Source organism: Crocuta crocuta, unplaced genomic scaffold, assembly GCF_008692635.1.
Source record: "Crocuta crocuta isolate KB4526 unplaced genomic scaffold, BGI_CrCroc_1.0 scaffold149, whole genome shotgun sequence".
NCBI lineage: Eukaryota > Metazoa > Chordata > Mammalia > Carnivora > Hyaenidae > Crocuta > Crocuta crocuta.
Window position 1 is genome coordinate 1052514 of NW_027551561.1, and position 23019 is coordinate 1075532.

Sequence of the window (23019 nt, forward strand, 5' to 3'; positions counted from 1 at the left end):
AGCTGAGCCCTATCCTTATCTTCCACTAATGAGGGTTCTCCTGAGACTGCAGTTTGGGGAGTGCAGCAAACCGAGCACCCACAAGGATTCAAGCCCGTACATTTCAGTATGGCTCCAGGAAAAAAAGCAGCAGCTCTGCATTGGCAGGACTGGGGGGAAATCCTGGTTTGCCTGCAACCCTTCTGATAATGGGACCCATTGCTTCCTTTTGGGGAACTGCCTTTCTATCATCTCAGATCCCTGTGTTGGGGAGGAGGGGGTTGCTGACTCTACCAGTGTGACCCAGGTAAAGTAAGTCACACTGATTGGGTTGGAGATGGGCACTTGACTCAGTATGAGCCAATGAGACTCATTCTCAGGACTTCGCTGGAGCCATTCGTTCAACACACTAAGTTAGATGCTAGGGATCTGTCGGTGAACAAAATAAGACTATTGAGAAATAGAAACTCTTGAGTGGCTAAAGGGCAGAATATGAGTCTGGAGGTCTGGCGGGCTGTTTGCCATCGCAAGGAATAGGGATGCCTGAATATGAAGCTATCGTACCAGAAGCAGAAGCAGGAGAGATGGAGACAGTTCCTGATAATTAAGCTTCTGGATCCAGCTATGCCTTGATCCCATATACCCCTGCCCTTTTCAGTTATATGGACCAATAAACCTCCTCCTCCTCCTCCTCCTATACTTTTTTCCTCTCCCATACTTTTGTTTTTAGGTAGTCAGCATTAACTTTTGCATTTTCTAACTATTTTTTTGAGCTAGTTTTTTAAAAATATTTGTTTATTTTAAGGAGAGCACAAGCGGGGGAGGGGCAGAGGCAGGGGAACAATGGATCCTAAGCAGGCTCTTTGCTGACCGCTGACCGGGCTGGCAGCTGAGAGACCAATATGCAGCTCAAATGCAGAAAACCCAAGACCATGACCTGAGCCTAAGTCAGACCTTCAACCACCCTCAACCGACTGAGCCGCCCAGATGCCCCGAGCAAGTTGTAGACTTAGAGAAAAATTGCAAATATAATACAGAGTTCCTGTATACCTTTTACCCAGCTTCCCCTAATATTAACATTTTACTTTATCATAGTACAATTAAAACCAAGAAATTCACATTGGTACATGATTATCAAGACCACAGACCTTAGGGGAGCCTGAGTGGCTCAGTTGGTTGATCTTCTGACTCGGCTGGGGTGATGGTCTCGTGGCTCATGGGTTAGAGACCCCAGTCTGTGCTGACAGCTCAGAGCCTGGAGCCTGCGTCAAATTCTGTGTCTTCCTCTCTCTCTGCCCCTTCCCAACTTGTGCTCTGTCTCTCTCTCAAAAATACATAAAAATATTAAAAATTAAAAAAAAAAGACCACAGACCTTATTTAAATTTCACCAGCTTTTCCACCAGTGCCCTTTTTCTGTTCCAAGTGTTCTTTTTTTTTTTTTTTAAGTTCACTTATTTACTTTGAGAGAGTGAGCGAGCTGGGGAGGGGCAGAGAGAGGGAGAGAATTCCAAGCATGGAGTCTGATGCGGGGCTTGAACTCACAAACTGCGAGATCATGACCTGAGCCAAAATCTAGTCAGATGTTTAACCGACTGAGCCACCCAGGCCCCCTTGTTCCATATGTTTCATCCAGGATCCCATTGTACTTAGTTACCTTTCCTTAGTCTCTTCAATCTGTGACATACTTTTTACCTTTATTTATTAATTTTTAAATGTTTATTTATTAATATTTTGGAGAGAGAGAGCATGCAAACACCAATGGGGGAGAGGCAGAGACAGAGGGGGACACAGAATCTGAAGCAGGCTCCAGGCTCTGAGCCTGTCAGCACAGAGCACGAAGCAGGGCTTGAACTCAGGAACCACGAGATCATGACTTGAGCCGAAGCCTGACGTTCAACCGACTGAGCCACCCAGGCGCCTCTGTGACACACCTTTTAAAGCCATTTTGAGTTTGGTTTTACTGGCTTGCTAACCNCCCCAGCCAATAAATTACATTGAATAAAAGATTTGTAGAGCTCTAGGGAGGGAGTAACCGCTTCCAGCCGAGACTTAAAAGGAGTTTGACAGAAACAGTGATATCTGAGCTTTGACTGTAGATCTGGGATAGCTTCAATATCCAGCATGTAACACTCTTCCCAGGGAAGCTGGCATCAAGAAAAGATAAACAACTTACTCAAGGCAAGTAAGGAAGTTATAGTGAAGGAGTCAGGGGTGGAGCTAGGCTTGAAGTCACATGTACTGATTCCTTCTCAGTGTGTCCAGATGGAGCAGGCAAGCGGGTCTGGGCTATCCCATCTCTGCTCCTTGCTCCAGCCTCTGGGGATCACATTGGAACCCAGGATGCACTAGGAACACACCTGTAGCAGTTCCCATTCTGAGAAGTGTGGTCCAGGTGTCTGCTTGTCTTTGCCTTTTATGAGAGGGAAAGCCCAGCTGTAGATAAACACTTGCCCAGGACTCTGGGGTCCCGTGATCAATTCGAAAAAAAGGAGAGAAGAGAGAGAAGGAATTGTAGGGTCCCCTCACAAACCTCTGGGGGATCTCGGCTGACCCTAGCCCAGAGACATTGTACAGAGTTGAGATGTGCAATGTCGGTGCCAGATAACCCAGAGATCGTGTACGCAACCCCCTCACTTTACAGATGGGGAGACTGAGGCCCACGGCATCTCTATGACCGTCATCCCCTCCCTCCTGCCAGTTTTGCCCACACGGCTTTGGTGTGGAAGGAGGAAGGAGGGGAGCATTTCCTCCCTTATGGGACTAGAGTCAAGTCAGTGAGGTAGTGGCATCCCTCCTGCAATGCAGGAGTTTGGGTTCCTGCTCACCTCTCCAACCCCTTGGGAACTCTGAAAAGGAGGGCGGAAATAGGAATGCCCAGCTAAGTGGGTGGATCCATCATAACACTAATTAGGGTGGTGGGAGGCTTTAGGCAAGCTAATTATGCAGGCTAGGTCTCAGCCTTGATGAACTTCCCTTCCTACTTAGTTAGCATCTTTACTCAGGAGCCAAAAAGATGGGGAAAATGAAATGTTCAGGAGTGTCACGAGGCAGCCCTGGGGATGAGGACTACGTAACAGAAGCCTGCTAGGGAAAGGGGCAGGGAGTCCATGGAAGCTAAGTTGCACGTTCTAAGGCTGCTGGGACTGGTTAGTCACTAGGCCCATGGACACGTTGGTCACTAGTACCCATGCTGACCAGTAGGCACTCAGCTTCTGACCACAGAGAGGGCAGGAGAGGAAGGCCAGGGCATGGTACAGGCTGGTACATCTTTCTCCCAGGCTCAGCCTGGGTCTCAGCCAGGTATTGTGGAAATGATCCGAAGCTCCGGATACAAAAGTCAGAGCATACAATTGGCAAAAAGGATATCTGCAAGGAAAACCCACATATTACAAACAATGATGGGGGCGGTCAAAGGTGAGCCCCTGGGTTGCTACCAGCACTCAGTCCTCAGCATCCTATGGAGCCCTCACAAAGGACTGCTTAGGACTCTCTACACCTGACTCATTCATTCAACCAGCAAATGTGCATTGAGCACCTATGCTGCACCAGGCTTTGGGAAGATGCTGGAGATGTAGAGATAAATAAGGCAGTCTTGCTTTTAAGAGGTCTCCCAGTCTAGGGGCGCCTGGGTGGCTCAGTTGGTTGAGTGTCGGACTTCAGCTCACTCAGGTCATGATCTCGCTGTTGTGAGTTCGAGCCCCACATCCGGCGGCTCTGTGCTGACAGCTCAGAGCTGGAGCCTGCTTCAGATTCTGTCTCCCTCTCTCTCAGCCCCTCCCCCACTCTCTCTCTCTCAAACATAAATAAAACATTAAAAAAAAAAAAAAGAAGAAGTTCCCCGGTTTAGATGCTGGATGCCTCATTCGAGAACCAGACATGCCAGCTTGGCCAAGCCAGTCTTGGGTTATGCTGGTTATCCCAATGCCATTATCAATAGTGTCCACTTTCACTCTCAAAAGTGTCCTGGTTTGGAGGATAAATTATACAGTCACCTCAACCACAGGATAAGTATAGGCACTGTTGGAAATAGTTGCTGTAAAGACCATGATGAAGAGGGGCGCCTGGGTGGCTCACTTGGTTAAGCAGCCGACTCGATTTCAGCTCAGGTCATGCTTTCACAGTTCTTGAGATCAAGCTCGAGGCTGAGCTGGGAGCCCCACAGTGCTGTCAGCATGGAGCCCGAGTCCCTGTCTCTCTGCCCTCCCCCCTCAAAATGAGTAAATATATGTACCTCTAAAGACTATGAGGAAGAGACATTGGTGGAGGCAGCTTGAAATCAAGAAACTGCTTACTATGTTATTGGCGGTCAGACCACCAGACTACAGAGAAAATGGCAAGAAGATGATACTTTTTTGTGTGTATCTGTTTTCCTGTCACCAGGCTTACTGCTCCTAGTGTTAAAATTGAGCTATGTTTCTAGTGGTAAGTAACTTTACCAACATGGAAGGGGGTTCACTGGAAGGAAGCTGCACTGGACTAGGTACAGTTCTCCACATTCCTTGAGTTTTGTGGCTACAAAGTATCCATCAGCTGGGATACTGGTTGAAAGAATATAATCCAGCCATGAAATGGAATGAGAAGGCTCTTTGTGTATGATATAGAACAATCTCCAGAATGTATTGCTAAGTAAAAATACCAGTGTAAAAAAATAGCAGGTACAGAGTGTTACCATTTGTGTGGCTCTGGGCCATCTGCAGGCTCCAGGTTCCGAGAGCTGTCAGCACAGAGCCCAACCAGGGCTCGAACACATGAACCATGAGATCATGACCTGAGCCGAAGTGGGATGCTTAACTGATTGAGCCACACAGGGGCCCCTGGGTCTGATCATTTCTGATCTTCCTGCAGCACTGAGCTTTTGCAAACTGTGCTGGAAAGAAGTGCTTTGATGACTACTATGTCCTCACAACAGTTAGGTGAGAGGCTAGGCAGGTGGGCGTTTTTATTTGGCACACGAAGCTCCTGAGATTTAATGGGGTGAAAGTCAAGTGCTATACTCAAGGTTACAAAAAGGGACAAGGTAGAGGCTGCAGGATGCGAATTTCCAATCTAATCAAGTAATAGGTTCATTCGTCTTCCTGACTGCTGCCTTTCCTTGTACACCCAGTAGTCGGGTCTTGCTTTTATTCCTAGGGTTCTTGTGCAATGGTCCAAATTTATCTGCCCCTAGTCTAGTTCAGTGCCGCCTAATCCCCCACACATCAGCCAGAGCATTTCTCTCCTTCCTCCTGCTTAAATGCTTAAAGACTTTCACTAGTTCCTCTTTCCAGCACCTGTACTCCAGGACAAAGTCCACTTTCCTTTGCAGTTTTTACAAGGCCCTAGAACCCGCCCCAGCCCGCCTCTGCAACTTCAGCTTCCCAATTCCCATGAGATCCTGGCAAATGTCAGGAATATGCCTTAAACAATTTCCAGGCCTGCGCATGAAAGACCCTCTCCACTCTCTCCACCTGGAGAATGTCACCTCACTGGCAAGACCTGGTAAGATGTCACCTGGGTAGCATTCTCTGACCTCACTCCTCAGTCCCCACCAATGCTCAAACACTTAAACTAATGAAAGACTGTAAATGTCCAGTCTGTAGATTTAGCCTGGCCCATCTCTAGTTCCTACTCTCCATGTGACCTTAGTCTCAGCTTCCTCCACTGCAAATGGGCATAATGTACCAGCCTGGTCGTAAGGACCCATCTGGTAGGAAATGTTGAGGCCGCTATTAGGTGGGGAGCACATTGTAGCTCAGGGCAAAGCTTGGTGCTTCCATTTCTGACACTGCTTACCCTTTAGCTGCCCTGCACCCCTTCCTCAAGAATCTAGACCCACCCAGACCCACCCTTTCAAGCTTGGTGAGAAGGGCGCTGTGGGTCACACTGACACCGCAGATTAGAGACCGCGTGGTCATTTGGCTGATTTGCAATAGGAAGCAGAGGGCCATTGGGGGAGGGGACGGTGAGAAACGGCAGTCCTAGAAGAGTCACCACCCAAGGTCAGGGCGCCCGCGGGACAAGCTGAGAACCGCAAGGACGTCTCTCCGCAGCCCCGCCCCTCAAGAGGGCCAGAGCCTTTCAGTACCCTGAGTCACAGTACGTTCCCTTTAAGGCGTTCCGGAAAGTCACCGCCTTGGTGGACCGCCAATGAGGCGCGGTGCGTTTTGTCCCTCGCGGGCTTCCGTGGACCGGGCCGGGCGCGGGGGCGGGGCAGGGGAGCGGCGGTGGGGTCAAAGGCTACAGCGCGCACCACGTGGGCCGGGGNGCCGCTTTCCCTCCGCTCCGGGCCAGGTTCTGTCTCACCGGGCCGCCCCCGCCCTGAAGGTCACCTTCACTGTCGCCCCCGGCTGCGGCCTGGGTTTCGCACGTGGGGTCCCGGGGAGGACAGCGGTAGGGGGGACACGTGCGCCCCACACGCGGTTTCAGGGTGCGCCGCCGCCGCAGACTGATGGAATCGGTGCCCCACCCCCTCCGCGCGCGGGCATGGGGAGCCCTCAGGGCTGGGGGTCACTGACACTTTTTCCGTCTGGCACCCTTCGCGCAAGGATCTCAAGCATTGCCTGTACACAGGGCTGCAGCCCTGCGAGTAAGGCTCAACCTGGGACTTCCAGGCTTGGTCTGTGGGAAGAGCGCGAGCTGGGGGTGGGTGTGTATCGTGAGGGGGCTCCTCTGGTTCATTCCGAGAAACGGTGCTTTAACCCCAGGCCTTCAGGCTCTCGTGTCTTTCCTCTTAGGTATTGGCGGGATCGGCAGACCTAGGGGTCTGCTTGCATGTGGGGGCAAAGCCAAACTCATTGGCAGGAGGAGGTGTTTGTGCCAGAACTTGATCATTAACCCGCCTTATTGCGAAAAGTGGATCAGCCCAGGGTTGCTGTTTTTAAGGCAAAGGTCATTAGTGTGGAGTGGAGCTCCTAGCTGCCCCCCATGGGGGCTTTTTGGAGGTTGCTTTGGGAGTGGCTGCAGCTCTTCTCTGGTGGGGCTTGCATCAGTTTCTCCTGGGCTTCCTCTGTTCCTTCCATCATGTCTTAGACTGCAGCCTTGAGACTGGACGCCCTTTCCCAGCGCGTTAGTTGTCGTCTCCAAATCATCCTCAGGGCCTCAGGGCTGGGTTGTGGTCCTTCTCTCCCCTGGGTGGTGGCGGGAATGTAGAACTGCCCCTGTCTTCCACTCCCCCCAACTCTTCTCAGCAGGGACTTGTCATCTTCATCTCCCTTCCTAACTTCAGTGAGTCAGGATGGGAACAGTATTAAGTAGGCTCTCTGGCCCTGTCACAGTGTATTTACCTTGCATTGGGGGGTAGGTACTATAGCAGCTTTGCTGATTGCCTAGATGAGGCCAAGGTTTGGGCAGATGCTGATGACTCCAACTTGCCAGGCTTTGCCCTGATGTGGCTCTGAATCAGTGGGGCAGGCCAGATAAGAAGAGGTCTGGTCTGGCTGATTTCCCTCCTAGCATAGAGACCTGAAGAGATAAAGTGACTAGCCCAAGGTCACACAGCGCTTTAGCTGTGGGGGACATTTGGATTTCTAGCTTATGGTCAGCATGTCAAGGCTTCCCCTATCTATCCCAGAGGAAGCCGGGACAGGCATGTTGTTTTGGTTCTATGTTGAGAACGTGGGGACTAAGGAGAGCAGAATCTGTCAGAGGATTTCTCCAAGGGCTTGTGTTAAAAAGCCCAATCTCCACTCTGTGCTGAGAGGCTCTGTTTGGGACAACCTGGATCAGGGGAAGGCCACAGCTGTTCATTTTCTGGAAACTGGGAGCATGCTAGAGATGGGACATTGGCTCCTTATGTCTCTGGAAAGTTAGGATAGTTAGGCTTTGAATTACAGCCAGCCTGAATCTATTCAAAGAAGTAAAATGGCCTTAAATGGCCACNCTCCCATCCAGGCTTCTGACCCTTAGGACCTAGCTGAGGAAGGCTCTCCATTCCCTTTGAGGAGGTAATCAAGGTCTTTTGGGGTGGGGGGGCAAGGGTCAGTTACCTTCTTGGGAATAAAGCTGCTTTTAGGGGTTAAGAGAACAGGCAGGTTTTTCAAGTTCACAGTGGTGTGTCAAGTTCCTTCTGCCTAGGGGAGGGCTCCTTGGAGTTGAGGCCCAGAACAGAGAAGGGGGCTGGCAGACTGGGGAGGAGCTTGAAGGCTTCCACTCCCTGACCAAATGCTAAAGCTCTTCATTTGGGGAGACCTGAGTAGACTGGCTTGAGGATCATGAGACCTTCTCCAGACCTTGCAGACCTGTCTCTGGCCTGGGGGGACAGGAAGGAGACAGATACCCATATCATCAGGGTCTTCTGTAGGCTGCCTGCCAACCACTACCCCTTTCCCTTGCAGCCCTGTTCCCTGGGAGGGGGTGATGTGTCTTTCAGGGCCTTACTTCCTCCTGGAGCCTCACCTGCTGAGGCCTCGACTGGGGCGGGGCCTGGCTCTGGCACAGTCTACTGAGTGAGGCCGTGCCAGGCTAGAGAAGACACAGGCCACCTGGGATGACCCAAGTTTCTTTCTAACTCTTCCTTTCTGATGCCCATGGGGTCTCTGCTGCCAGGGCAGGGGTACACTTTATCTCTACATTCTGCCCCGGCCAGTGAGGACTAGGGGTGTGTATCTGCAGTGTGCAGTTTGGGCCACCCCTGCCCATTCTGCAGAAGACCATCTTTGGTCCTTTCCCTAAGGCCCAGATCCTCAGGGGTGCCCCCTGGGGTAGGAGAGGAGGGGATGTAGAGGGTTGCTATGGCTGGAGATGGATCTGCCTCCAGGACTAAGCCCTGAGGCCTGGAGGAGGAGGGGCACTGCCTACCCGGTGGGTGCTGTGGCCTGGAGGAGTGGCACTCAGAGGCATGGATTTGCACATCTCACAGACCTCATTTTCTCTTGACCTGGCTTGCCTCTGTGTCTTGGGGCAGCTCTCTTGCTAGCCTTCTGGAGCCTCAGTTTCCTCAAGTGAGATGAGCTGGTTGAGCTGCCTGAGGGACTTGCTGTGGGATGGGCCTAGAATGAGCATCGGCTTTCTGGGAACCAGAATGGAGATGGTTGTTGTTGCTACTTAGAGGTCATTGCCAGGCTGCTCTGCCCCACCCCCTTTTCCAGAGGGTTAGGGTGCGATTGGGAAGAGGGCAGGATAAGAGGGGCTCTCCACTGGGTCAGTGTGTGTATAGGCCCCTTGGTGAGGCCTGTGGACAGGCTGAGGACCTGCTGTGTGCCTGGCCACCAGAGCTGCCTGGGATGGGACTGGACTGGAGGGGAGGGGGCCTGGAGTGAGCCTGGCTCTCCGCCGCCCCCACTCTGGTTAGTATGGATGCCGGAGCGGTGCCGGCTGGGCCCTGGCAACAAGTCAGAGGCCCTGGGAAGGCGCCCTGGCGAGGCTGGGCATGTTCCTTCTCCACAGCGGAACGGCCTTCGGCCTCTTGCTGCCAGCTCTGTTTTCCCTGAGGGAGAGACTTGGTTTTCTCCTGGCAGCGCAGGGGCTGCTGGGAAGGGAAGACAGAGCCTGCCAGTTTCGTGGTGGAGCTGGAGGCCTGGGGCACGGGTGCAGTTGTCCTCTGGGAGACCAGGGCCCATCCCCCTCCCACCAGAACCAGGGACTGCCGGAAAGGGGAGAATTGCCAGGTCACCTGCAGGGGGCAGCATGAGCCAGAGGCCTCAGCCAGCCACTTGACCCAGGAGGCAGGCGAGGTGCTCAGTGTGTGACTGGTGGACGGGGTGGCCACCTCATGGCCTGGGCCTGGGTCTGCACCAGCTGTTGCCGGCAGCTGGCTGAAGCGGTCCTGCCCCCCTCCGCTGGGGTTGGGGCTGACGAGAGGACCCCTTTGCTGGGCCTTGCCCCTGCCAGCCTGTCCTCAGGGCTCTCTATCATGAGGGGCCCAGGTAGCCCAGACTGGGCTGGGTGCTCCTGCCCCCCTAATGGCTTCGCTCGCAGTGACCCCCTTTTTGGTGGGTACAAGGAAGTAGGCCTGAGCACTGGTAGCAGCTCCACCTGGGGTCCTGGAGCCACTGGGGCCTCCTGGCCCACAGCCGTCCTTCTGGCCGACCTTGAGCAGGATGCGAGGCAGGGGGAGTGTGCCCTTCCCAGGGCTGCCCCAGCAGGCCTGGCCCCACTGAAACCCGAAGCCAGCCCGAGCTCCAGCCCTGGGCCGACCAGCTGCATGGGGGTGAGGACAGTGGCAGAGGCCAGAACGGGGGACTCGGGCAGCGCCGGGCCTGAGCCGGAGAGCTGGTCGCCTCGCTGCCATGGTGGCCCCGAGACTCCAGAGCCTGGGAGAGGGCAGCCTCCAGCTGCACCAGGTGGGCTGTGGGGGGCAGCACGCCAGGGGGGCAGCCTGTTGTGGGGAGATGACCTAGCCTTAATCCAGGGTAGGGAGACCTTCAAGGGTTTCTCAGAGGAAGGAGGAGGAGAATGGAGGCCCCTGGGAACCAGCCACGGTCCTTTGAAATCTGATAGGGGATTGGGTACCCCTGGGACATAAACTGGTGCTGAGGTCCCTTCTGGGCAGGCAAGCTCCCCATCCTAGGGAAGAGGGGTGGGAGTTGTGGCCACCCTTGCCTTTCTTCCCTGCCCCCCTTTCCCATCCTTCGTAGCCCAGGCTCAGCGCAGGCTGTCTGTCTCAGTCTGGGCATCTGACCTTTTGCTTCTGGGGTCTTAGACCTCAAAACTGCAGTACTATGCTGGGGGGAGCCCTTCTTGGCATCTCCTCTCAATCCGAGGGGCTTTCCAATAGCAGCGTCTTTCTCAAGGACCCAGTTAGGGGAAGTGCCTCCTCTTATCTGCCATTCCTCTTGCTGCCTTTTGGAAGCTGACCAAGCACCGCCCTTCCCTCCACCCTCCTGCCTGCTTGTCATGGAGTCAGCCAAATTCTCCCTTTGGAGTGGCTTCTCACCTTAGGGGCTTGGGGTGTCACTGCCTGGGGCTGCGAGCTCACTAGAGAGAGGTCCTGTGCGTCCTTGTGGTTTTCCAGAGTTTTCCTTCAGGTCTGGAGGGGTGTGCTGGGGACAGGGACAGGGACTGGAAGATCCTTGAAGATCCATAGTGGCCAGGATTGAGGGCGCCAGGATTGAGGCCAGTGTGTTGGCATGGTGGTGTGGGCTCTTGATAGGGGATCTGGGGTCCACTGTTGACCTTGTAGAAGCCTCTGAACTTTTCTGGACCTCAGACATCCTTATTTGGGGAAAGGAGGTTGGAGCTGTATCTCAGCCCCTGGTGCTCCTGTTTATCACTAAGCTGAGGGGACACGGGGAAGAGAAGAGGGAGTGGCTTTTCTGCATTCTCCGTGGTGTGCCCTTCTGTGCTGGGCTTATCTCCTTTCCTGAGGCCCCCAGCTCCAGGTTGATGGTGGGTCTGGGTAGGGCCCACACAGGTCTGGGGAGAAGCACCTCACCCCTAGTAGTAGGGAAGAGGAGGTGGGAGCAGAGCTGGGTGAGCTGACCTGTCTGGAGCTCTCAGACAAGCAAGGGGCCAGTTTGGTTGCCAGGCCAGCCCTGGGTGGAAAGGCTCCTGGGCCAAATGGATATCCAGGCAGCCTTGTGTTTTGCCGGAGTGTTTGTGACGAGAGGTCCTTGCTCCCCAGGGCACGGAGGGGGCTCTTCCTTATTCCCTTTAGTGTCTGGGTAGAAAGGGAAGTTTTGTCACCTGCTTTCTTCTCTTCCCCACAGCTTGTGAATTGAGTGTTCACAAATACTGGACTTAACTCCCCATTTGCAGTAATTAATTCATTAATTCAGTGCCTTTTCTGTGGAGCGCCAGAAAGATGGAAGGAAGATAGAGCTGCCAGCATAAGATTCCCCCAGAATGTCAAAGAACAGTGTTCTGGGAGGTGTCACCATGTCTCTGGGGGCAGTAATCCTGTTGTCAGGGAGCATTTGGGCAGGCTTTAGAGAGGGGCGTTTATTTCACCTGGGCCTTGACGATGAGTAGGAGTTCGCTGGTATATTGAAGGCAGCGTAAACTGCGCAAAAGCACAGAAGTGGGAAGGAAGATGTGTAGCCTGTATATCGGACTTCCTGGTAGTTTACTGTATCTCAGACCTTGACAGGGAGAGCGGCAAGAGTTGAGATGTACCTCAGGCTGCCTGAGAGCGTTGGCCTAAGAAGCTTGGATCTGGCTAGCAGTGGGTTCTAAGTGGTGCTCTTGAAATAGGGGATAGTGGGTTGTATTGGGGCCAGGGCTGCAGAGGCTGCGTTCCATGACCTGCTTGGAGATTAGGTTGGGTGACTGGGGATGGAGGGCCATTCATCGAGCGGAGGCCAGCTTGTGGAGGAAGGGGGATTCCATGTCAACAGGATGAGTCTTTGGTGATGCCTAAGAGATGGCCACGTGCTGAAAAGGTTGAGTGAGGCCAGGATTGGCCAGGTTAGCTGCATGGCCGGAGGGCATTTGACGTCCTAGGAGATCAGGTGAGGTGAGGAGTGGCGGGGGCCCTGGGATGCCCATAGTCTGGACTGCCCGAAGGGGATGGAGCTAGAGAGACAAGGGATCAGTAGCTACCAGGAAAGGGGAGGAGAGACTGAGCAGTGGTGGCTGCCACTGAGAAGTCAGACATCTTGAGGCCAGAGAAGACAGTTGGGTTTGGCCCTTGGCAGGGCACCGGTGACTCTGGGGAGACTTATTTGGGTGTTGTGCTCAGATGGAAGCCAGGCTAGAGGACTGAGGGGCAGATGGGAAGGGAGAGCCCAGGATGTGGAAGGGAGAAGGCAGCGGCCTGTGGGTGGCCAGGGGCGAGGGAAAGTTGTGCCCAGTGTGAGTGGGACTGTGGCGACTGGGTGAGTGCTGAGTGAGCCTTGGGAGGAAATGGCAGACGCCTTGGCTGGGGCCCACGTCCATCCAGGTGGATGAGGTGGATGGCCCCACTTGACTCAGCTCCTTTCTCGTTACCCGCAGAGCTGCCATCAGTCATGCTACTTAATGGGGACTGTCCAGAGAGCCTAAAGAAGGAGGAAAGGGCTGCTGAGCCGCCCAAGGAAAATGGGCTGGACGAGTCTGAGCCGGGAGAGGAGACGACTGGACAGGAGGTCATTGTCATTCAGGATACAGGCTTTTCTGTGAAGATCCTGGCACCTGGGATTGAGCCCTTCTCCTTACAGGTTAAGTGGAGGATGGGTGCTGGGGACTAGAGCATGAGTCTGTTAGGACAAGGCTGGAAAGCCATGCTTTGGCTGTTGCTTGTCCTAGCCTCATACTGTAGGGAAAGCAGTACATCCTCACCAGGGTGGCTGGGGCCTTTTCCCTGGTAGGTGTCCCCCCAGGAGATGGTACAGGAGATCCACCAGGTACTCATGGACCGTGAAGACACGTGTCATCGCACCTGCTTCTCGCTGCACCTGGATGGCAACATGCTGGACCACTTCTCAGAGCTGCGCAGCGTCGAGGGGCTGCAGGAGGGCTCGGTGCTCCGCGTGGTGGAAGGTTTGTCTGGAAGTTGGGCAGCCTGCCAAGGGAGGGCACGCAGAGCTGGGGCCAGGTGACACTGCACCCACCCTGGCTGCTATCTCTGTGTCACAGATGAGTGCGTGGAGGCTCAGGACAGTATGGACCTTGTGGGGGCAGGATTGGAGGCCAGGTCTGTTCCTCAGTCCTTCACACATGTGCCCTCCCCCATTATTGGTTAAATATCAGAGCCATGATTTAAAAAAAAAAATTTTTGTAATGTTTTTTATTTGTTTCTGAGAGAGAGAACATGAGCAGGGGAGGGTCAGAGAGAGGGAGACACAGAATATGAAACAGGCTGCAGGCTCTGAGCTAGCTGTTAGCACAGAGCCCGACGCGGGGCTCGAACCCACGAAACTTGAGATCATGACCTGAGCCGAAGTCAGACGCTTAACCGACTGAGTCATCCAGGCGCCCCATGATTATTTTTTAAAACACAGTACCAACCAAGGGCTTGAAATCAGCTCAGTCAAATTTTGTAGATAGAAAAGTTAAATCACATAAGGAAACTCCAGTTTCATAGCCCCCAAGTACACAGGCCAGGCCCAGTGTGGAGAGCAGCTGGTGTGCTAAGACTGGTTGGCTATAAAATAAAAGCTCCTGCGAACTTGGGCCCCCAGGGGAGAAGTGGTTCAGAGGTTTTGGGCAGTGTGAGGTTATTAAGAACACACATGGAAAGATGTAACCCAACTGTGCCCAGACTTGAGGAAACTTTTCTTCTTCCCCAAGAGTCCCCATTAAAGTTCACAAAGCATATACTGGGGGACAGTGTTGTAGTTATGGGTCCTGGTAAGTCCTCAGGCCACCTCTGTGCAAGGGCGGCCCTGGGAGAACAGGGCTGAGGCTGCCTGTGACCCTTGTGAAAGAGAGCAGGGGCCTTTGGGTGACTTCCCGAGGCCCAGGTGTGCTGCCAGAGGCATTTCTTGTGTCCTTTGGCAGAAGGTTCTTTGCAAACAAGGATCTCTGCCTGTCAGCAGGCGGGGTGTGTGTGTGTGTGTGTGTGTGTGTGTGTGTCCAGAATTCCAGCTTATGTGCTTATAATGGAGTTGGTAATTGGTGGCCTAAAATTTGAAAATCAAGACCATCATGGAACCACCATGGCAGACTTCTCTGTGCTGGGTGGGGCTGTTGCAGTGGGGAGTGGGCCCTGCTGATGTCCTGCCTCTCACCCCCCCAACAGAGCCGTACACGGTACGTGAGGCCCGCATCCACGTACGCCATGTCCGAGACCTGCTCAAGAGCCTGGACCCGTCCGATGCCTTCAACGGGGTTGACTGCAACTCATTGTCCTTCCTGAGTGTCTTTACCGATGGCGACCTGGGAGGTGCAGGAGGCATTGGGGCTGGGGCTTGGGCAGAGGATCTTATAGCTGATTGGCCCGGGGCTGGTGAAGGGGCCAGGCGCCAGGCCTTACTAGCAGGAGCGGGTAGGGCTGGAGGCATCCAGACGGGCCATTTTAAGTGGGGAGATAGTTGCCCCCAGGTGGCCCTGTGCTGACCACCAGCCTCGGGTCCCTTAGACAGCGGGAAGCGGAAGAAGGGCTTGGAGATGGACCCCATTGACTGCACACCCCCTGAGTACATCCTTCCAGGGAGCCGGGAGCGGCCATTGTGTCCCCTACAGCCCCAGAACCGTGACTGGAAGGTAGGACTCTGGAGCAGAGCCAGGGAGCAGGTCTCTGGCCGGGCAAGGGCCATCTACCTGGAGGCCTGACCTGCTCATTCTTGGCCCCTCTTGCAGCCCCTGCAGTGCCTGAAAGTGCTTACCATGAGTGGCTGGAACCCACCCCCCGGGAACCGCAAGATGCATGGGGACCTCATGTACCTGTTTGTGATCACAGCCGAGGACCGGCAAGTCAGCATCACGGCGTCCACGCGGGGCTTTTACCTGAACCAGTGAGTCCCCGTGTGAGCCTGCTCCAGGTCTTCGGGCAGCCGCCCAGGGTGCCCTGTGCAGCAACCGCCCTGTCCCCGCAGGTCCACGGCCTATCACTTCAATCCCAAGCCCGCCAGCCCCCGCTTCCTCAGCCATTCCCTGGTGGAGCTGCTCAACCAGATCAGCCCGACCTTCAAAAAAAACTTCGCCGTGCTGCAGAAGAAAAGGTGGTGTCTTTGCTCCATCTCTGCCCCTTGTCTCCCACCCCACGAGAGGGTGGGGTGAAGCTGCCAGTGTGCGCTCCAGCACTTCTGCCCCAAGGAGCCGTGCCCTCAGCCCCCAGCAGCCCAGAGCCTCCCTTCAGGGAGCTGTTAGCCAGGCCTCAAGACAGCAGCCTTAGGAGAGGTGCCCATTTGCTTCTGTTAGGCTTGCCAGGGGCGGGGTCTCAGGGCAAGAAGACACAGGCGCTGGTGGGGGCTTCTGAGAAGGAACCTGCAGCAGGGCTCTGAGCTTGGCAGGCTTCGCCATCTCCCCCTCTCCCTGCCACAGGGTCCAGCGCCACCCATTCGAGAGGATTGCCACCCCGTTCCAGGTGTACAGCTGGACAGCGCCCCAGGCAGAGCACGCAATGGACTGTGTGCGAGCGGAGGACGCCTACACCTCCAGGCTGGGCTACGAGGAGCACATCCCTGGACAGGTGCCTGCACCCCGGCCCCCCCTGCCCTGGGCTCCTCTCTCCGCTCCCCTGGTGGGGGCCAGGCTGGGTTCCGTGCACCTCCCTGCAGGCTCCATCTGCTTGTCTGTCTTGTTCACTTGGGAGTCTGTGAGGCCGTCCACAGGGAGGTGGGGGAGGGGGCCGCCCAGAGCAGGGCTTGGGGCTCGGGCTGAGCCGGCATCCCCTCCCTTTGCAGACCCGGGACTGGAACGAGGAGCTGCAGACGACAAGGGAACTGCCCCGCAAGAACCTGCCTGAGCGGCTGCTCCGGGAAAGAGCTATATTCAAGGTGCCTACGGCTCTCGTGCCTGGCTCGCAGCCTCAGGCCCGTTTGCTGCCTGCCAAGAAGTGCAGTCAGGGTGTCTGCAGGGTGCTGGCTGACTTCTCACCTGCCAGCAGAGCAGGCCACCCCAGTTCTTTTTTTTTTTGGCCTCTGTGGGACTTGCTGTCCACCGGCTGGGTGGGGAGGGGGACCTGTTCCATTGTGGGCTGTGTAACCGGGTTCTTCCAGCCTCCTGCCTGCCACTGTCTGCCTTCGGGACCTTGCCTGGGCACACACGTGATGTTGTCTGGAGAGATGAGGAAGAAAAGCTTTCAGAAAAGCTGTTTTTAATCTCCCATAGTTTTCCTGCCTAGGGATGGCAATGGTAAAAATCAGATCCAAGTGGTTTGAGTACTAACATTGCTGGGGGCTGGGTCAGGCATGTGATCAGCATCATCTCCTGTAATCTCTCAGACACCTTGTGAAGGTCCATACTTGCATCGTCGCTGCTTTACAGACAGGGGAAACAGGTCTGAGAGGTGACCTGGCCAAGTTCACCTTGTACATAATTGGTGGACCCAAGATCTGGTCCAGCCCTTCTCCTCTTTGTTAATCACTAAGCTGTGCTGTTTCTGAACACGAGTATTACATTTATTTCAAAAAATGGGTTTCTTGCCCTTTTCCAAGTGTGAGGAAGCTAAGGTTCGCGCCCCTTGGCCCTCGGAGCCATCCACCTGGCCTCCGCTGTCTAGGTGAGCGTGGCCAGGTGTGCCCAAACCTGGGACTCTCAGGATGGCACCTCTCACCCTCCCTATCTCGGCCCCTCTCAGGTGCACAGCGACTTCACGGCTGCAGCCACACGGGGTGCCATGGCGGTCATCGACGGCAACGTGATGGCCATCAACCCCAGCGAGGAGACCAAGATGCAGATGTTCATCTGGAATAACATCTTCTTTAGCCTGGGCTTTGATGTTCGCGACCACTACAAGGACTTTGGTGGGGACGTGGCGGCCTACGTGGCGCCCACCAATGACCTGAACGGTGTGCGCACGTACAATGCCGTGGACGTGGAGGGGCTGTACACGCTGGGGACGGTGGTGGTGGATTACCGTGGCTACCGCGTCACAGCCCAGTCCATCATCCCTGGCATCCTGGAGCGGGACCAGGAGCAGAGTGTCATCTACGGCTCCATTGACTTTGGCAAGACAGTGATGTCGCACCCTCGGTACCTGGAGCTGCTGGAACGCACCAGTCGGCCGCTCAAGATCCTGAGGCACCGGGTGCTCAACGACCGTGGTGAGGAGGTGGAGCTCTGCTCTTCCGTGGAGTGCAAGGGCATCATTGGCAATGACGGGCGCCACTACATCCTCGATCTGCTGCGCACCTTCCCCCCCGACCTCAACTTCCTGCCTGTGCCCGGCGAGGTGCTGCCCGAGGAGTGCACCCGCGCCGGCTTCCCCCGGGCCCACCGGCACAAGCTCTGCTGCCTGCGCCAGGAACTGGTGGATGCCTTCGTGGAGCACAGGTGAGGGGCCAGGCCTTTGAGGGCACCCAGCCAGTTGACTGGTTCTGGGGTCTGATCCTTGACGGGAAGCACTTTGGAAGGTGAAGAAGAGCCAACTTTGGCCCCTGACCCCGGTCACGACAGTCCCAGCCCCGCCCACTGACCTCAGGCTCCACAGCACGGTCGTCCGAGAGCTTTACTTGGGTCACAAGGTAGCAGTCAGCTAGCTTGGTGGCTCTCGACCAAAGTGGCGCTGTTTCTCTGAGGAACATCTGGAAATTTGCTACTGTGTTTTTAATGCCCTGGTACCAGGCCGTGTCACCACCGCTGACATTTAGTGCTTCTTTGTCTGCCACACTGAGTGCCCCTCACCACGATCAGTTTCCTCAGAGCCCGTGGGGATGCTGTCACTTTCGAGCTTGGCCTGCGTGGAGCCCCTGGCTTCTCCGCTGATGCTCCAGCCATCCTTTCTGTTGGGAGGGTCTCAGCTTTGGCTGTGACCTGCCGTCGCCTGCTGGAGTTGCTGGGGTGGGATGTGGCCCCATGCCGACACAGGCCGGGAGTCTGGGGGCTGCCCTGGTCCCTGCCGCCAGCGGGAAGCCTCTGGGCCACCGAGGCTTCTGGTACCGTTTTCCCATCTCACGCTCTGCCCTGTCTGCCGCGTTCCAGGTACCTTCTCTTCATGAAGCTGGCCGCCCTGCAGTTGATGCAGCAGAAAGCTAGCAAGATGGAGAACCCCACCTCACTGGAAAACGGTGACCCCCTCGCCTCGGAATCGAAGCCTGAAGACCCTCCAGGGCCCGAGGCAGGAAGCGAGGAGGAAGGTGGCAGTGCCAGCGGCCTCGCCAAGGTGAAGGAGCTGGCAGAGACCATCGCCTCGGACGACGGGACAGGTGGGGTTGCTGTGCCTGCGGGGCGTGGGGAGCCCCGGTTCTGCCCCGATGGCTGGTGCCGGCGGTGGCTTGCCCCAGCCGGGGGAGAGGCCGGTGGGCATCTCTGTGTGGAGCTGGAGAAGGCTCGGGGCAGCACGGCCGCCCCCACTGATGGCGGAGTGGGGCTGCCTCCGAGCCGGCCGTGTCTCCACAGCAGACCCTCGGAGCCGGGAGGTGATCCGCAACGCGTGCAAGGCAGTCGGCTCCATCAGCAGCACAGCCTTTGACGTCCGCTTCAACCCTGACATCTTCTCCCCAGGCAGGTGTCCGTTAGCCGGGCAGAAGAGTGCGCGGGCTGTCTTGGGGCCCTGGGTCTGGTGTGCGCTGGCCTCCCTTCTGCCCGGCTCAGGCCTCTGCCGTCCCTCCCACAGGGGTTCGTTTCCCCGAGTCCTGCCAGGAGGAAGTTCGGGACCAGAAGCAGCTGCTGAAAGACGCTGCTGCCTTCTTGCTCTCCTGCCAGATCCCCGGCTTGGTGAGGGAGGGGCCGCAGGGGTGGGGGAGGCCCTGGTGCTTCATCCGTCCGATTCTGGAAGCTTGTGGAACCTTCGCAGGAGTAACTCCTTTAGACTTGCTGATCTGTGAGGCAGGTGGGGCAGAGCGCTTGTCACCCTCGTACAGATGGGGCTGCTGACCCAGAGAGGCCAAGCAAGGCGTCTGGCACAGGCTCTGCTCCGCCCGGCCTGCCACAGCGGCTGGCAGCTGGGGGTCTGGTCCTCCGAGGCCCTGTGTGGCGAGACAGCTGACTGACGGGGCATTGGGGCATGTGGAGAAAGAATTGGGGGAAGGGTCCTGTCCTTACCCCCCCCAAGCTTTGTACATAGGCTTCTTGGATGATTGGGCATTTGTTCCCTACTGAGGTAGTCCCGCTGTCAGGTGGCACGCTGGTCTCGGATCCACGAGCCCAGTGTTCTATGCTAGCTGCCCTGGGCCCCTGCCTGACCTCTCTGAGCTGTGCCCCCAAGTGGCTGCCACTGCCCCATCCTGCATGGTCGGGAGAGTCTTTGCTGCCTGTGGGGCTCTGCCGACAGGGCTCCCTCACCCCTGCCCCGCTTCGGAGAAGCAGATGCTTCCCATTTGCTTCCCCCTGACTGCCGTTCTATTTTCTTGTCGCTTGTGCAGAGGCCGGGGGCACATTCTCACGTCCTGGCTGCTGCTTTGTTTTCTTCCCTCTTCCCAGCTGTGAGCTGGGGTCTTAGTCCCCTCCTTCCCTCAGGGCCCCAGGATAGCATGAGCTTCCCACCCCCTGCCCCCGGAAGACCCAAGGTGGGAGGAGGCAGAGGGCTCAGGCTGGGGGGCCCTGACCTACTGCAGCCCGCAGGTGAAGGACTGCATCGACCATGCGGTGCTGCCCATGGATGGGGCCACTCTGGCCGAGGTGATGCGCCAGCGTGGCATCAACATGCGCTACCTGGGCAAGGTGCTGGACCTGGTACTCCGGAGCCCAGCCCGAGAACAGTTGGACCACATCTATGTGAGTGATGCTCGGGACGGGACAGTTGGGCTGGATGGAGGCCTGGGGCCCAACCAAGACTCCTTTCTCTGAACTCTTGCAGAAAATTGGCATTGGAGAGCTCATCACCCGCTCTGCCAAGCATATCTTCAAGACATACTTACAGGTACTGCTGTTCCCACCGCAGCCTGAGGGTGGGTGGTAGGTTGGGCAAGAGTCCCGGGTTGGGGCCTGAGGGCCCTTGTGACTTGAGTCAAACCTCCTTCGCAGGGAGTGGAGCTCTCGGGCCTCTCGGCTGCCATCAGCCACTTTCTGAACTGCTTCCTGAGCTCCTACCCCAACCCCGTGGCCCACCTGCCCGCCGACGAGCTGATCTCTAAGAAGAGGAACAGGAGGAGGAGAAACCGGCCCCCAGGGGCAGCAGATAACACGGCCTGGGCTGTCATGACCCCCCAGGAGCTCTGGAAGAACATCTGCCAGGAGGCCAAGAACTACTTCGGCTTTAGCCTCGAGTGGTACGTGGCAGCACAGGGTGTCGGGCTCCCGGCGGCGCGGGGGCAGCGGTTGCAGGGCGTGGGCTAGGACAGTGGAGGGCTGCTTGCTGGGAGGGGGGTGGGATGGCAGCTGAGGGCGGGTACTTGGTCTCCGTCCTCTCGCGGGGAGGCAGCCGCCCAGACCCACCCGCCGCCTCCCTCCACAGCGAGACCGTGGACCAGGCTGTGGAGACCTACGGGCTGCAGAAGATAACCCTGCTGCGGGAAATCTCCCTGAAAACCGGGATCCAGGTGTGGATGGTTCAGGGGGCCCTTCCTAGCTCCCGTGGGGCTGGCGGGGATGTGGGGGGAGGTCGGGTGGGAGGTATTGGCCGTTTGAGCCCAGGGCTGAGGCTGTCTTTGGGCGTTGGGCTGTGTCCCCCAGATCCTGCTGAAGGAGTACAGCTTCGACAGCCGCCACAAACCCGCATTCACCGAGGAGGATGTGCTCAATATCTTCCCCGTGGTCAAGCACGTCAACCCGAAAGCCTCGGATGCCTTCCACTTCTTCCAGAGTGGGCAGGCCAAAGTACAGCAGGGTGCGTGGCCAGGTGTGGCTGGGGGGTGGGGGTCCCCTGGCCCGGCCCTGACCTTGCCGCCCTTGGGGGTGCCCTGCAGGCTTCCTGAAGGAGGGCTGTGAGCTCATCAATGAGGCCCTGAACCTGTTTAACAACGTGTACGGAGCCATGCACGTGGAGATCTGTGCCTGCTTGCGCCTCCTTGCTCGTCTCCACTACATTATGGGTGACTACGCCGAGGTGGGCCTTGAGCACCCTCCAGGCTGTGTCCGGAGGCCTTGGGGCCCGGCCTGGCTCTGGGGGATGGCAAGTGAGGGAGCCGGGGCCGTGTTCTCGCTCCGTGCCACAGGAGGCAGGAGCCCGGGCCTGGGCACCGGGGCCCTCACTGCGGGGCTGAGACACCGTTTTCCTCGGGGTCCCCTGGGAGGAGCAGGCAGAGACCGGGGAGACCCCGGGGAGTTGCTGGTCCTGCCTGGGAGAGCCGCCTCGCTCGCAGACTGAGTGCTTCACGGGGACGGTGGGAAGGATAGTCTCAGACTCACAGTGCCCAGGGCCTCACAAGAGCCGCGCAGAGCTGTCAGGAGCGTCTCAGCATTCCTCGGCCTGCAGGTGGCCGCCTGCCTCGTCAGGGGGCGTCGGGGCACAGGAGACCTCCGCTTGTCCTTCAGCTGTAGATTTTTTCATTTATGTATGCCTTTTAAAAATTACTATTGCTTTATTTTTAGCTTAATTTCAGATTTAAGCATAGAATTTGTTAGGGGCAAAAGGCTCAAGACCAGCTATTTACAAAGGCCTCAGTGGGGCCTGGCATTCCATGCTCCCGCAGCCGCGTGGTGAACACTCCTCTGCTGAGGAGGCTGGGCTACTCAGGGGCTCTGCGGGGGCCAGACAGACTCGATGCAGGGCAGTGCCCGCGCCGGGGTGACGGTTCCCTACCTCTCCCAGGCCCTGAGTAACCAACAGAAGGCTGTGCTGATGAGCGAGCGAGTGATGGGCATCGAGCACCCCAACACCATCCAGGAATATGTGAGCGGTTGGGGGCGGGGCCCATGTGGGGTTGGGGGCAAGGGGGGTGCGCTGGGCCTGGGGGCCCCCGGCCTGACCCAGCTGCCCCCGCAGATGCACCTGGCCCTGTACTGCTTTGCCAGCAGCCAGCTGTCCACGGCCCTGAGCCTGCTGTACCGCGCCCGCTACCTCACGCTGCTGGTGTTCGGGGAGGACCACCCAGAGATGGCGCTGCTGGACGTGAGTGCTGGGGAGGGGCAGCGGGACTAGCCCCGGGCCCGGAGAAGCAGCACTGACCGGGGCCCTCCCCACTGCCCCCAGAACAACATCGGGCTGGTGCTGCACGGAGTGATGGAGTACGACCTGGCACTGCGCTTCCTGGAGAGCGCGCTGGCTGTCAGCACCAAGTACCACGGGCCCAAGTCCCTCAAGGTGGCCCTCAGGTGAGTTATGGTGGCTTAGGGGCAGGGGGAGCGCCCAGAGCCACAGGGACGTGGTCCCAGAAGGCACTTAGATGGAGGGTGGATGTGGGATCTAGCATCCTGTCTTCCATCTTGACTCCTGAGGAATTTTCTCTAAACTTCCATCTCTACTCCGATTCCCGGGTTTCTTTGCTGCCATCGGGTAGATTCCAGAGTGGCATCTAGAGTAGTCCCAGCACCCCCGTCAGGCCCCCAGCGCCATCCCACTCGGGTCCCTTCTGCCCCCCACATGCCTCCTTGCAGCCATCACCTCGTCGCCCGGGTCTACGAGAGCAAAGCCGAGTTCCGGTCAGCCCTGCAGCATGAGAAGGAGGGCTACACCATCTACAAGACCCAGGTGGGCCGCGGCAGGGGCGGGAGGGGTGGCG

The 23019-nt window shown here is 56.8% G+C and overlaps 1 protein-coding gene across 2 annotated transcripts in view; it reads left to right on the forward strand.

The window, feature by feature from the left end:
• The first annotated feature begins 12831 nt into the window (after window positions 1-12831).
• CLUH (CLUH binding protein of NUMT mRNA) overlaps window positions 12832-23019 on the forward strand; it is a 13111-nt gene continuing 2923 nt past the window's right edge. Inside the window, exons 1-22 of one of the 2 annotated variants that reach the window (XM_077749659.1) lie at window positions 12832-13032; window positions 13183-13354; window positions 14556-14699; window positions 14895-15019; window positions 15116-15270; window positions 15352-15477; window positions 15800-15947; window positions 16162-16254; window positions 17058-17752; window positions 18401-18624; window positions 18818-18922; window positions 19035-19135; window positions 19982-20134; window positions 20217-20279; window positions 20384-20628; window positions 20814-20898; window positions 21032-21185; window positions 21265-21404; window positions 22110-22190; window positions 22284-22409; window positions 22491-22612; window positions 22895-22988. In XM_077749659.1, the coding sequence (XP_077605785.1) occupies window positions 12844-13032; window positions 13183-13354; window positions 14556-14699; window positions 14895-15019; window positions 15116-15270; window positions 15352-15477; window positions 15800-15947; window positions 16162-16254; window positions 17058-17752; window positions 18401-18624; window positions 18818-18922; window positions 19035-19135; window positions 19982-20134; window positions 20217-20279; window positions 20384-20628; window positions 20814-20898; window positions 21032-21185; window positions 21265-21404; window positions 22110-22190; window positions 22284-22409; window positions 22491-22612; window positions 22895-22988 (3540 nt within the window). In that variant the 5' untranslated portion in view covers window positions 12832-12843. The remainder of the gene's footprint in view (window positions 13033-13182; window positions 13355-14555; window positions 14700-14894; window positions 15020-15115; window positions 15271-15351; window positions 15478-15799; window positions 15948-16161; window positions 16255-17057; window positions 17753-18400; window positions 18625-18817; window positions 18923-19034; window positions 19136-19981; window positions 20135-20216; window positions 20280-20383; window positions 20629-20813; window positions 20899-21031; window positions 21186-21264; window positions 21405-22109; window positions 22191-22283; window positions 22410-22490; window positions 22613-22894; window positions 22989-23019) is intronic. The other variant, XM_077749660.1, reaches the window with a different exon arrangement.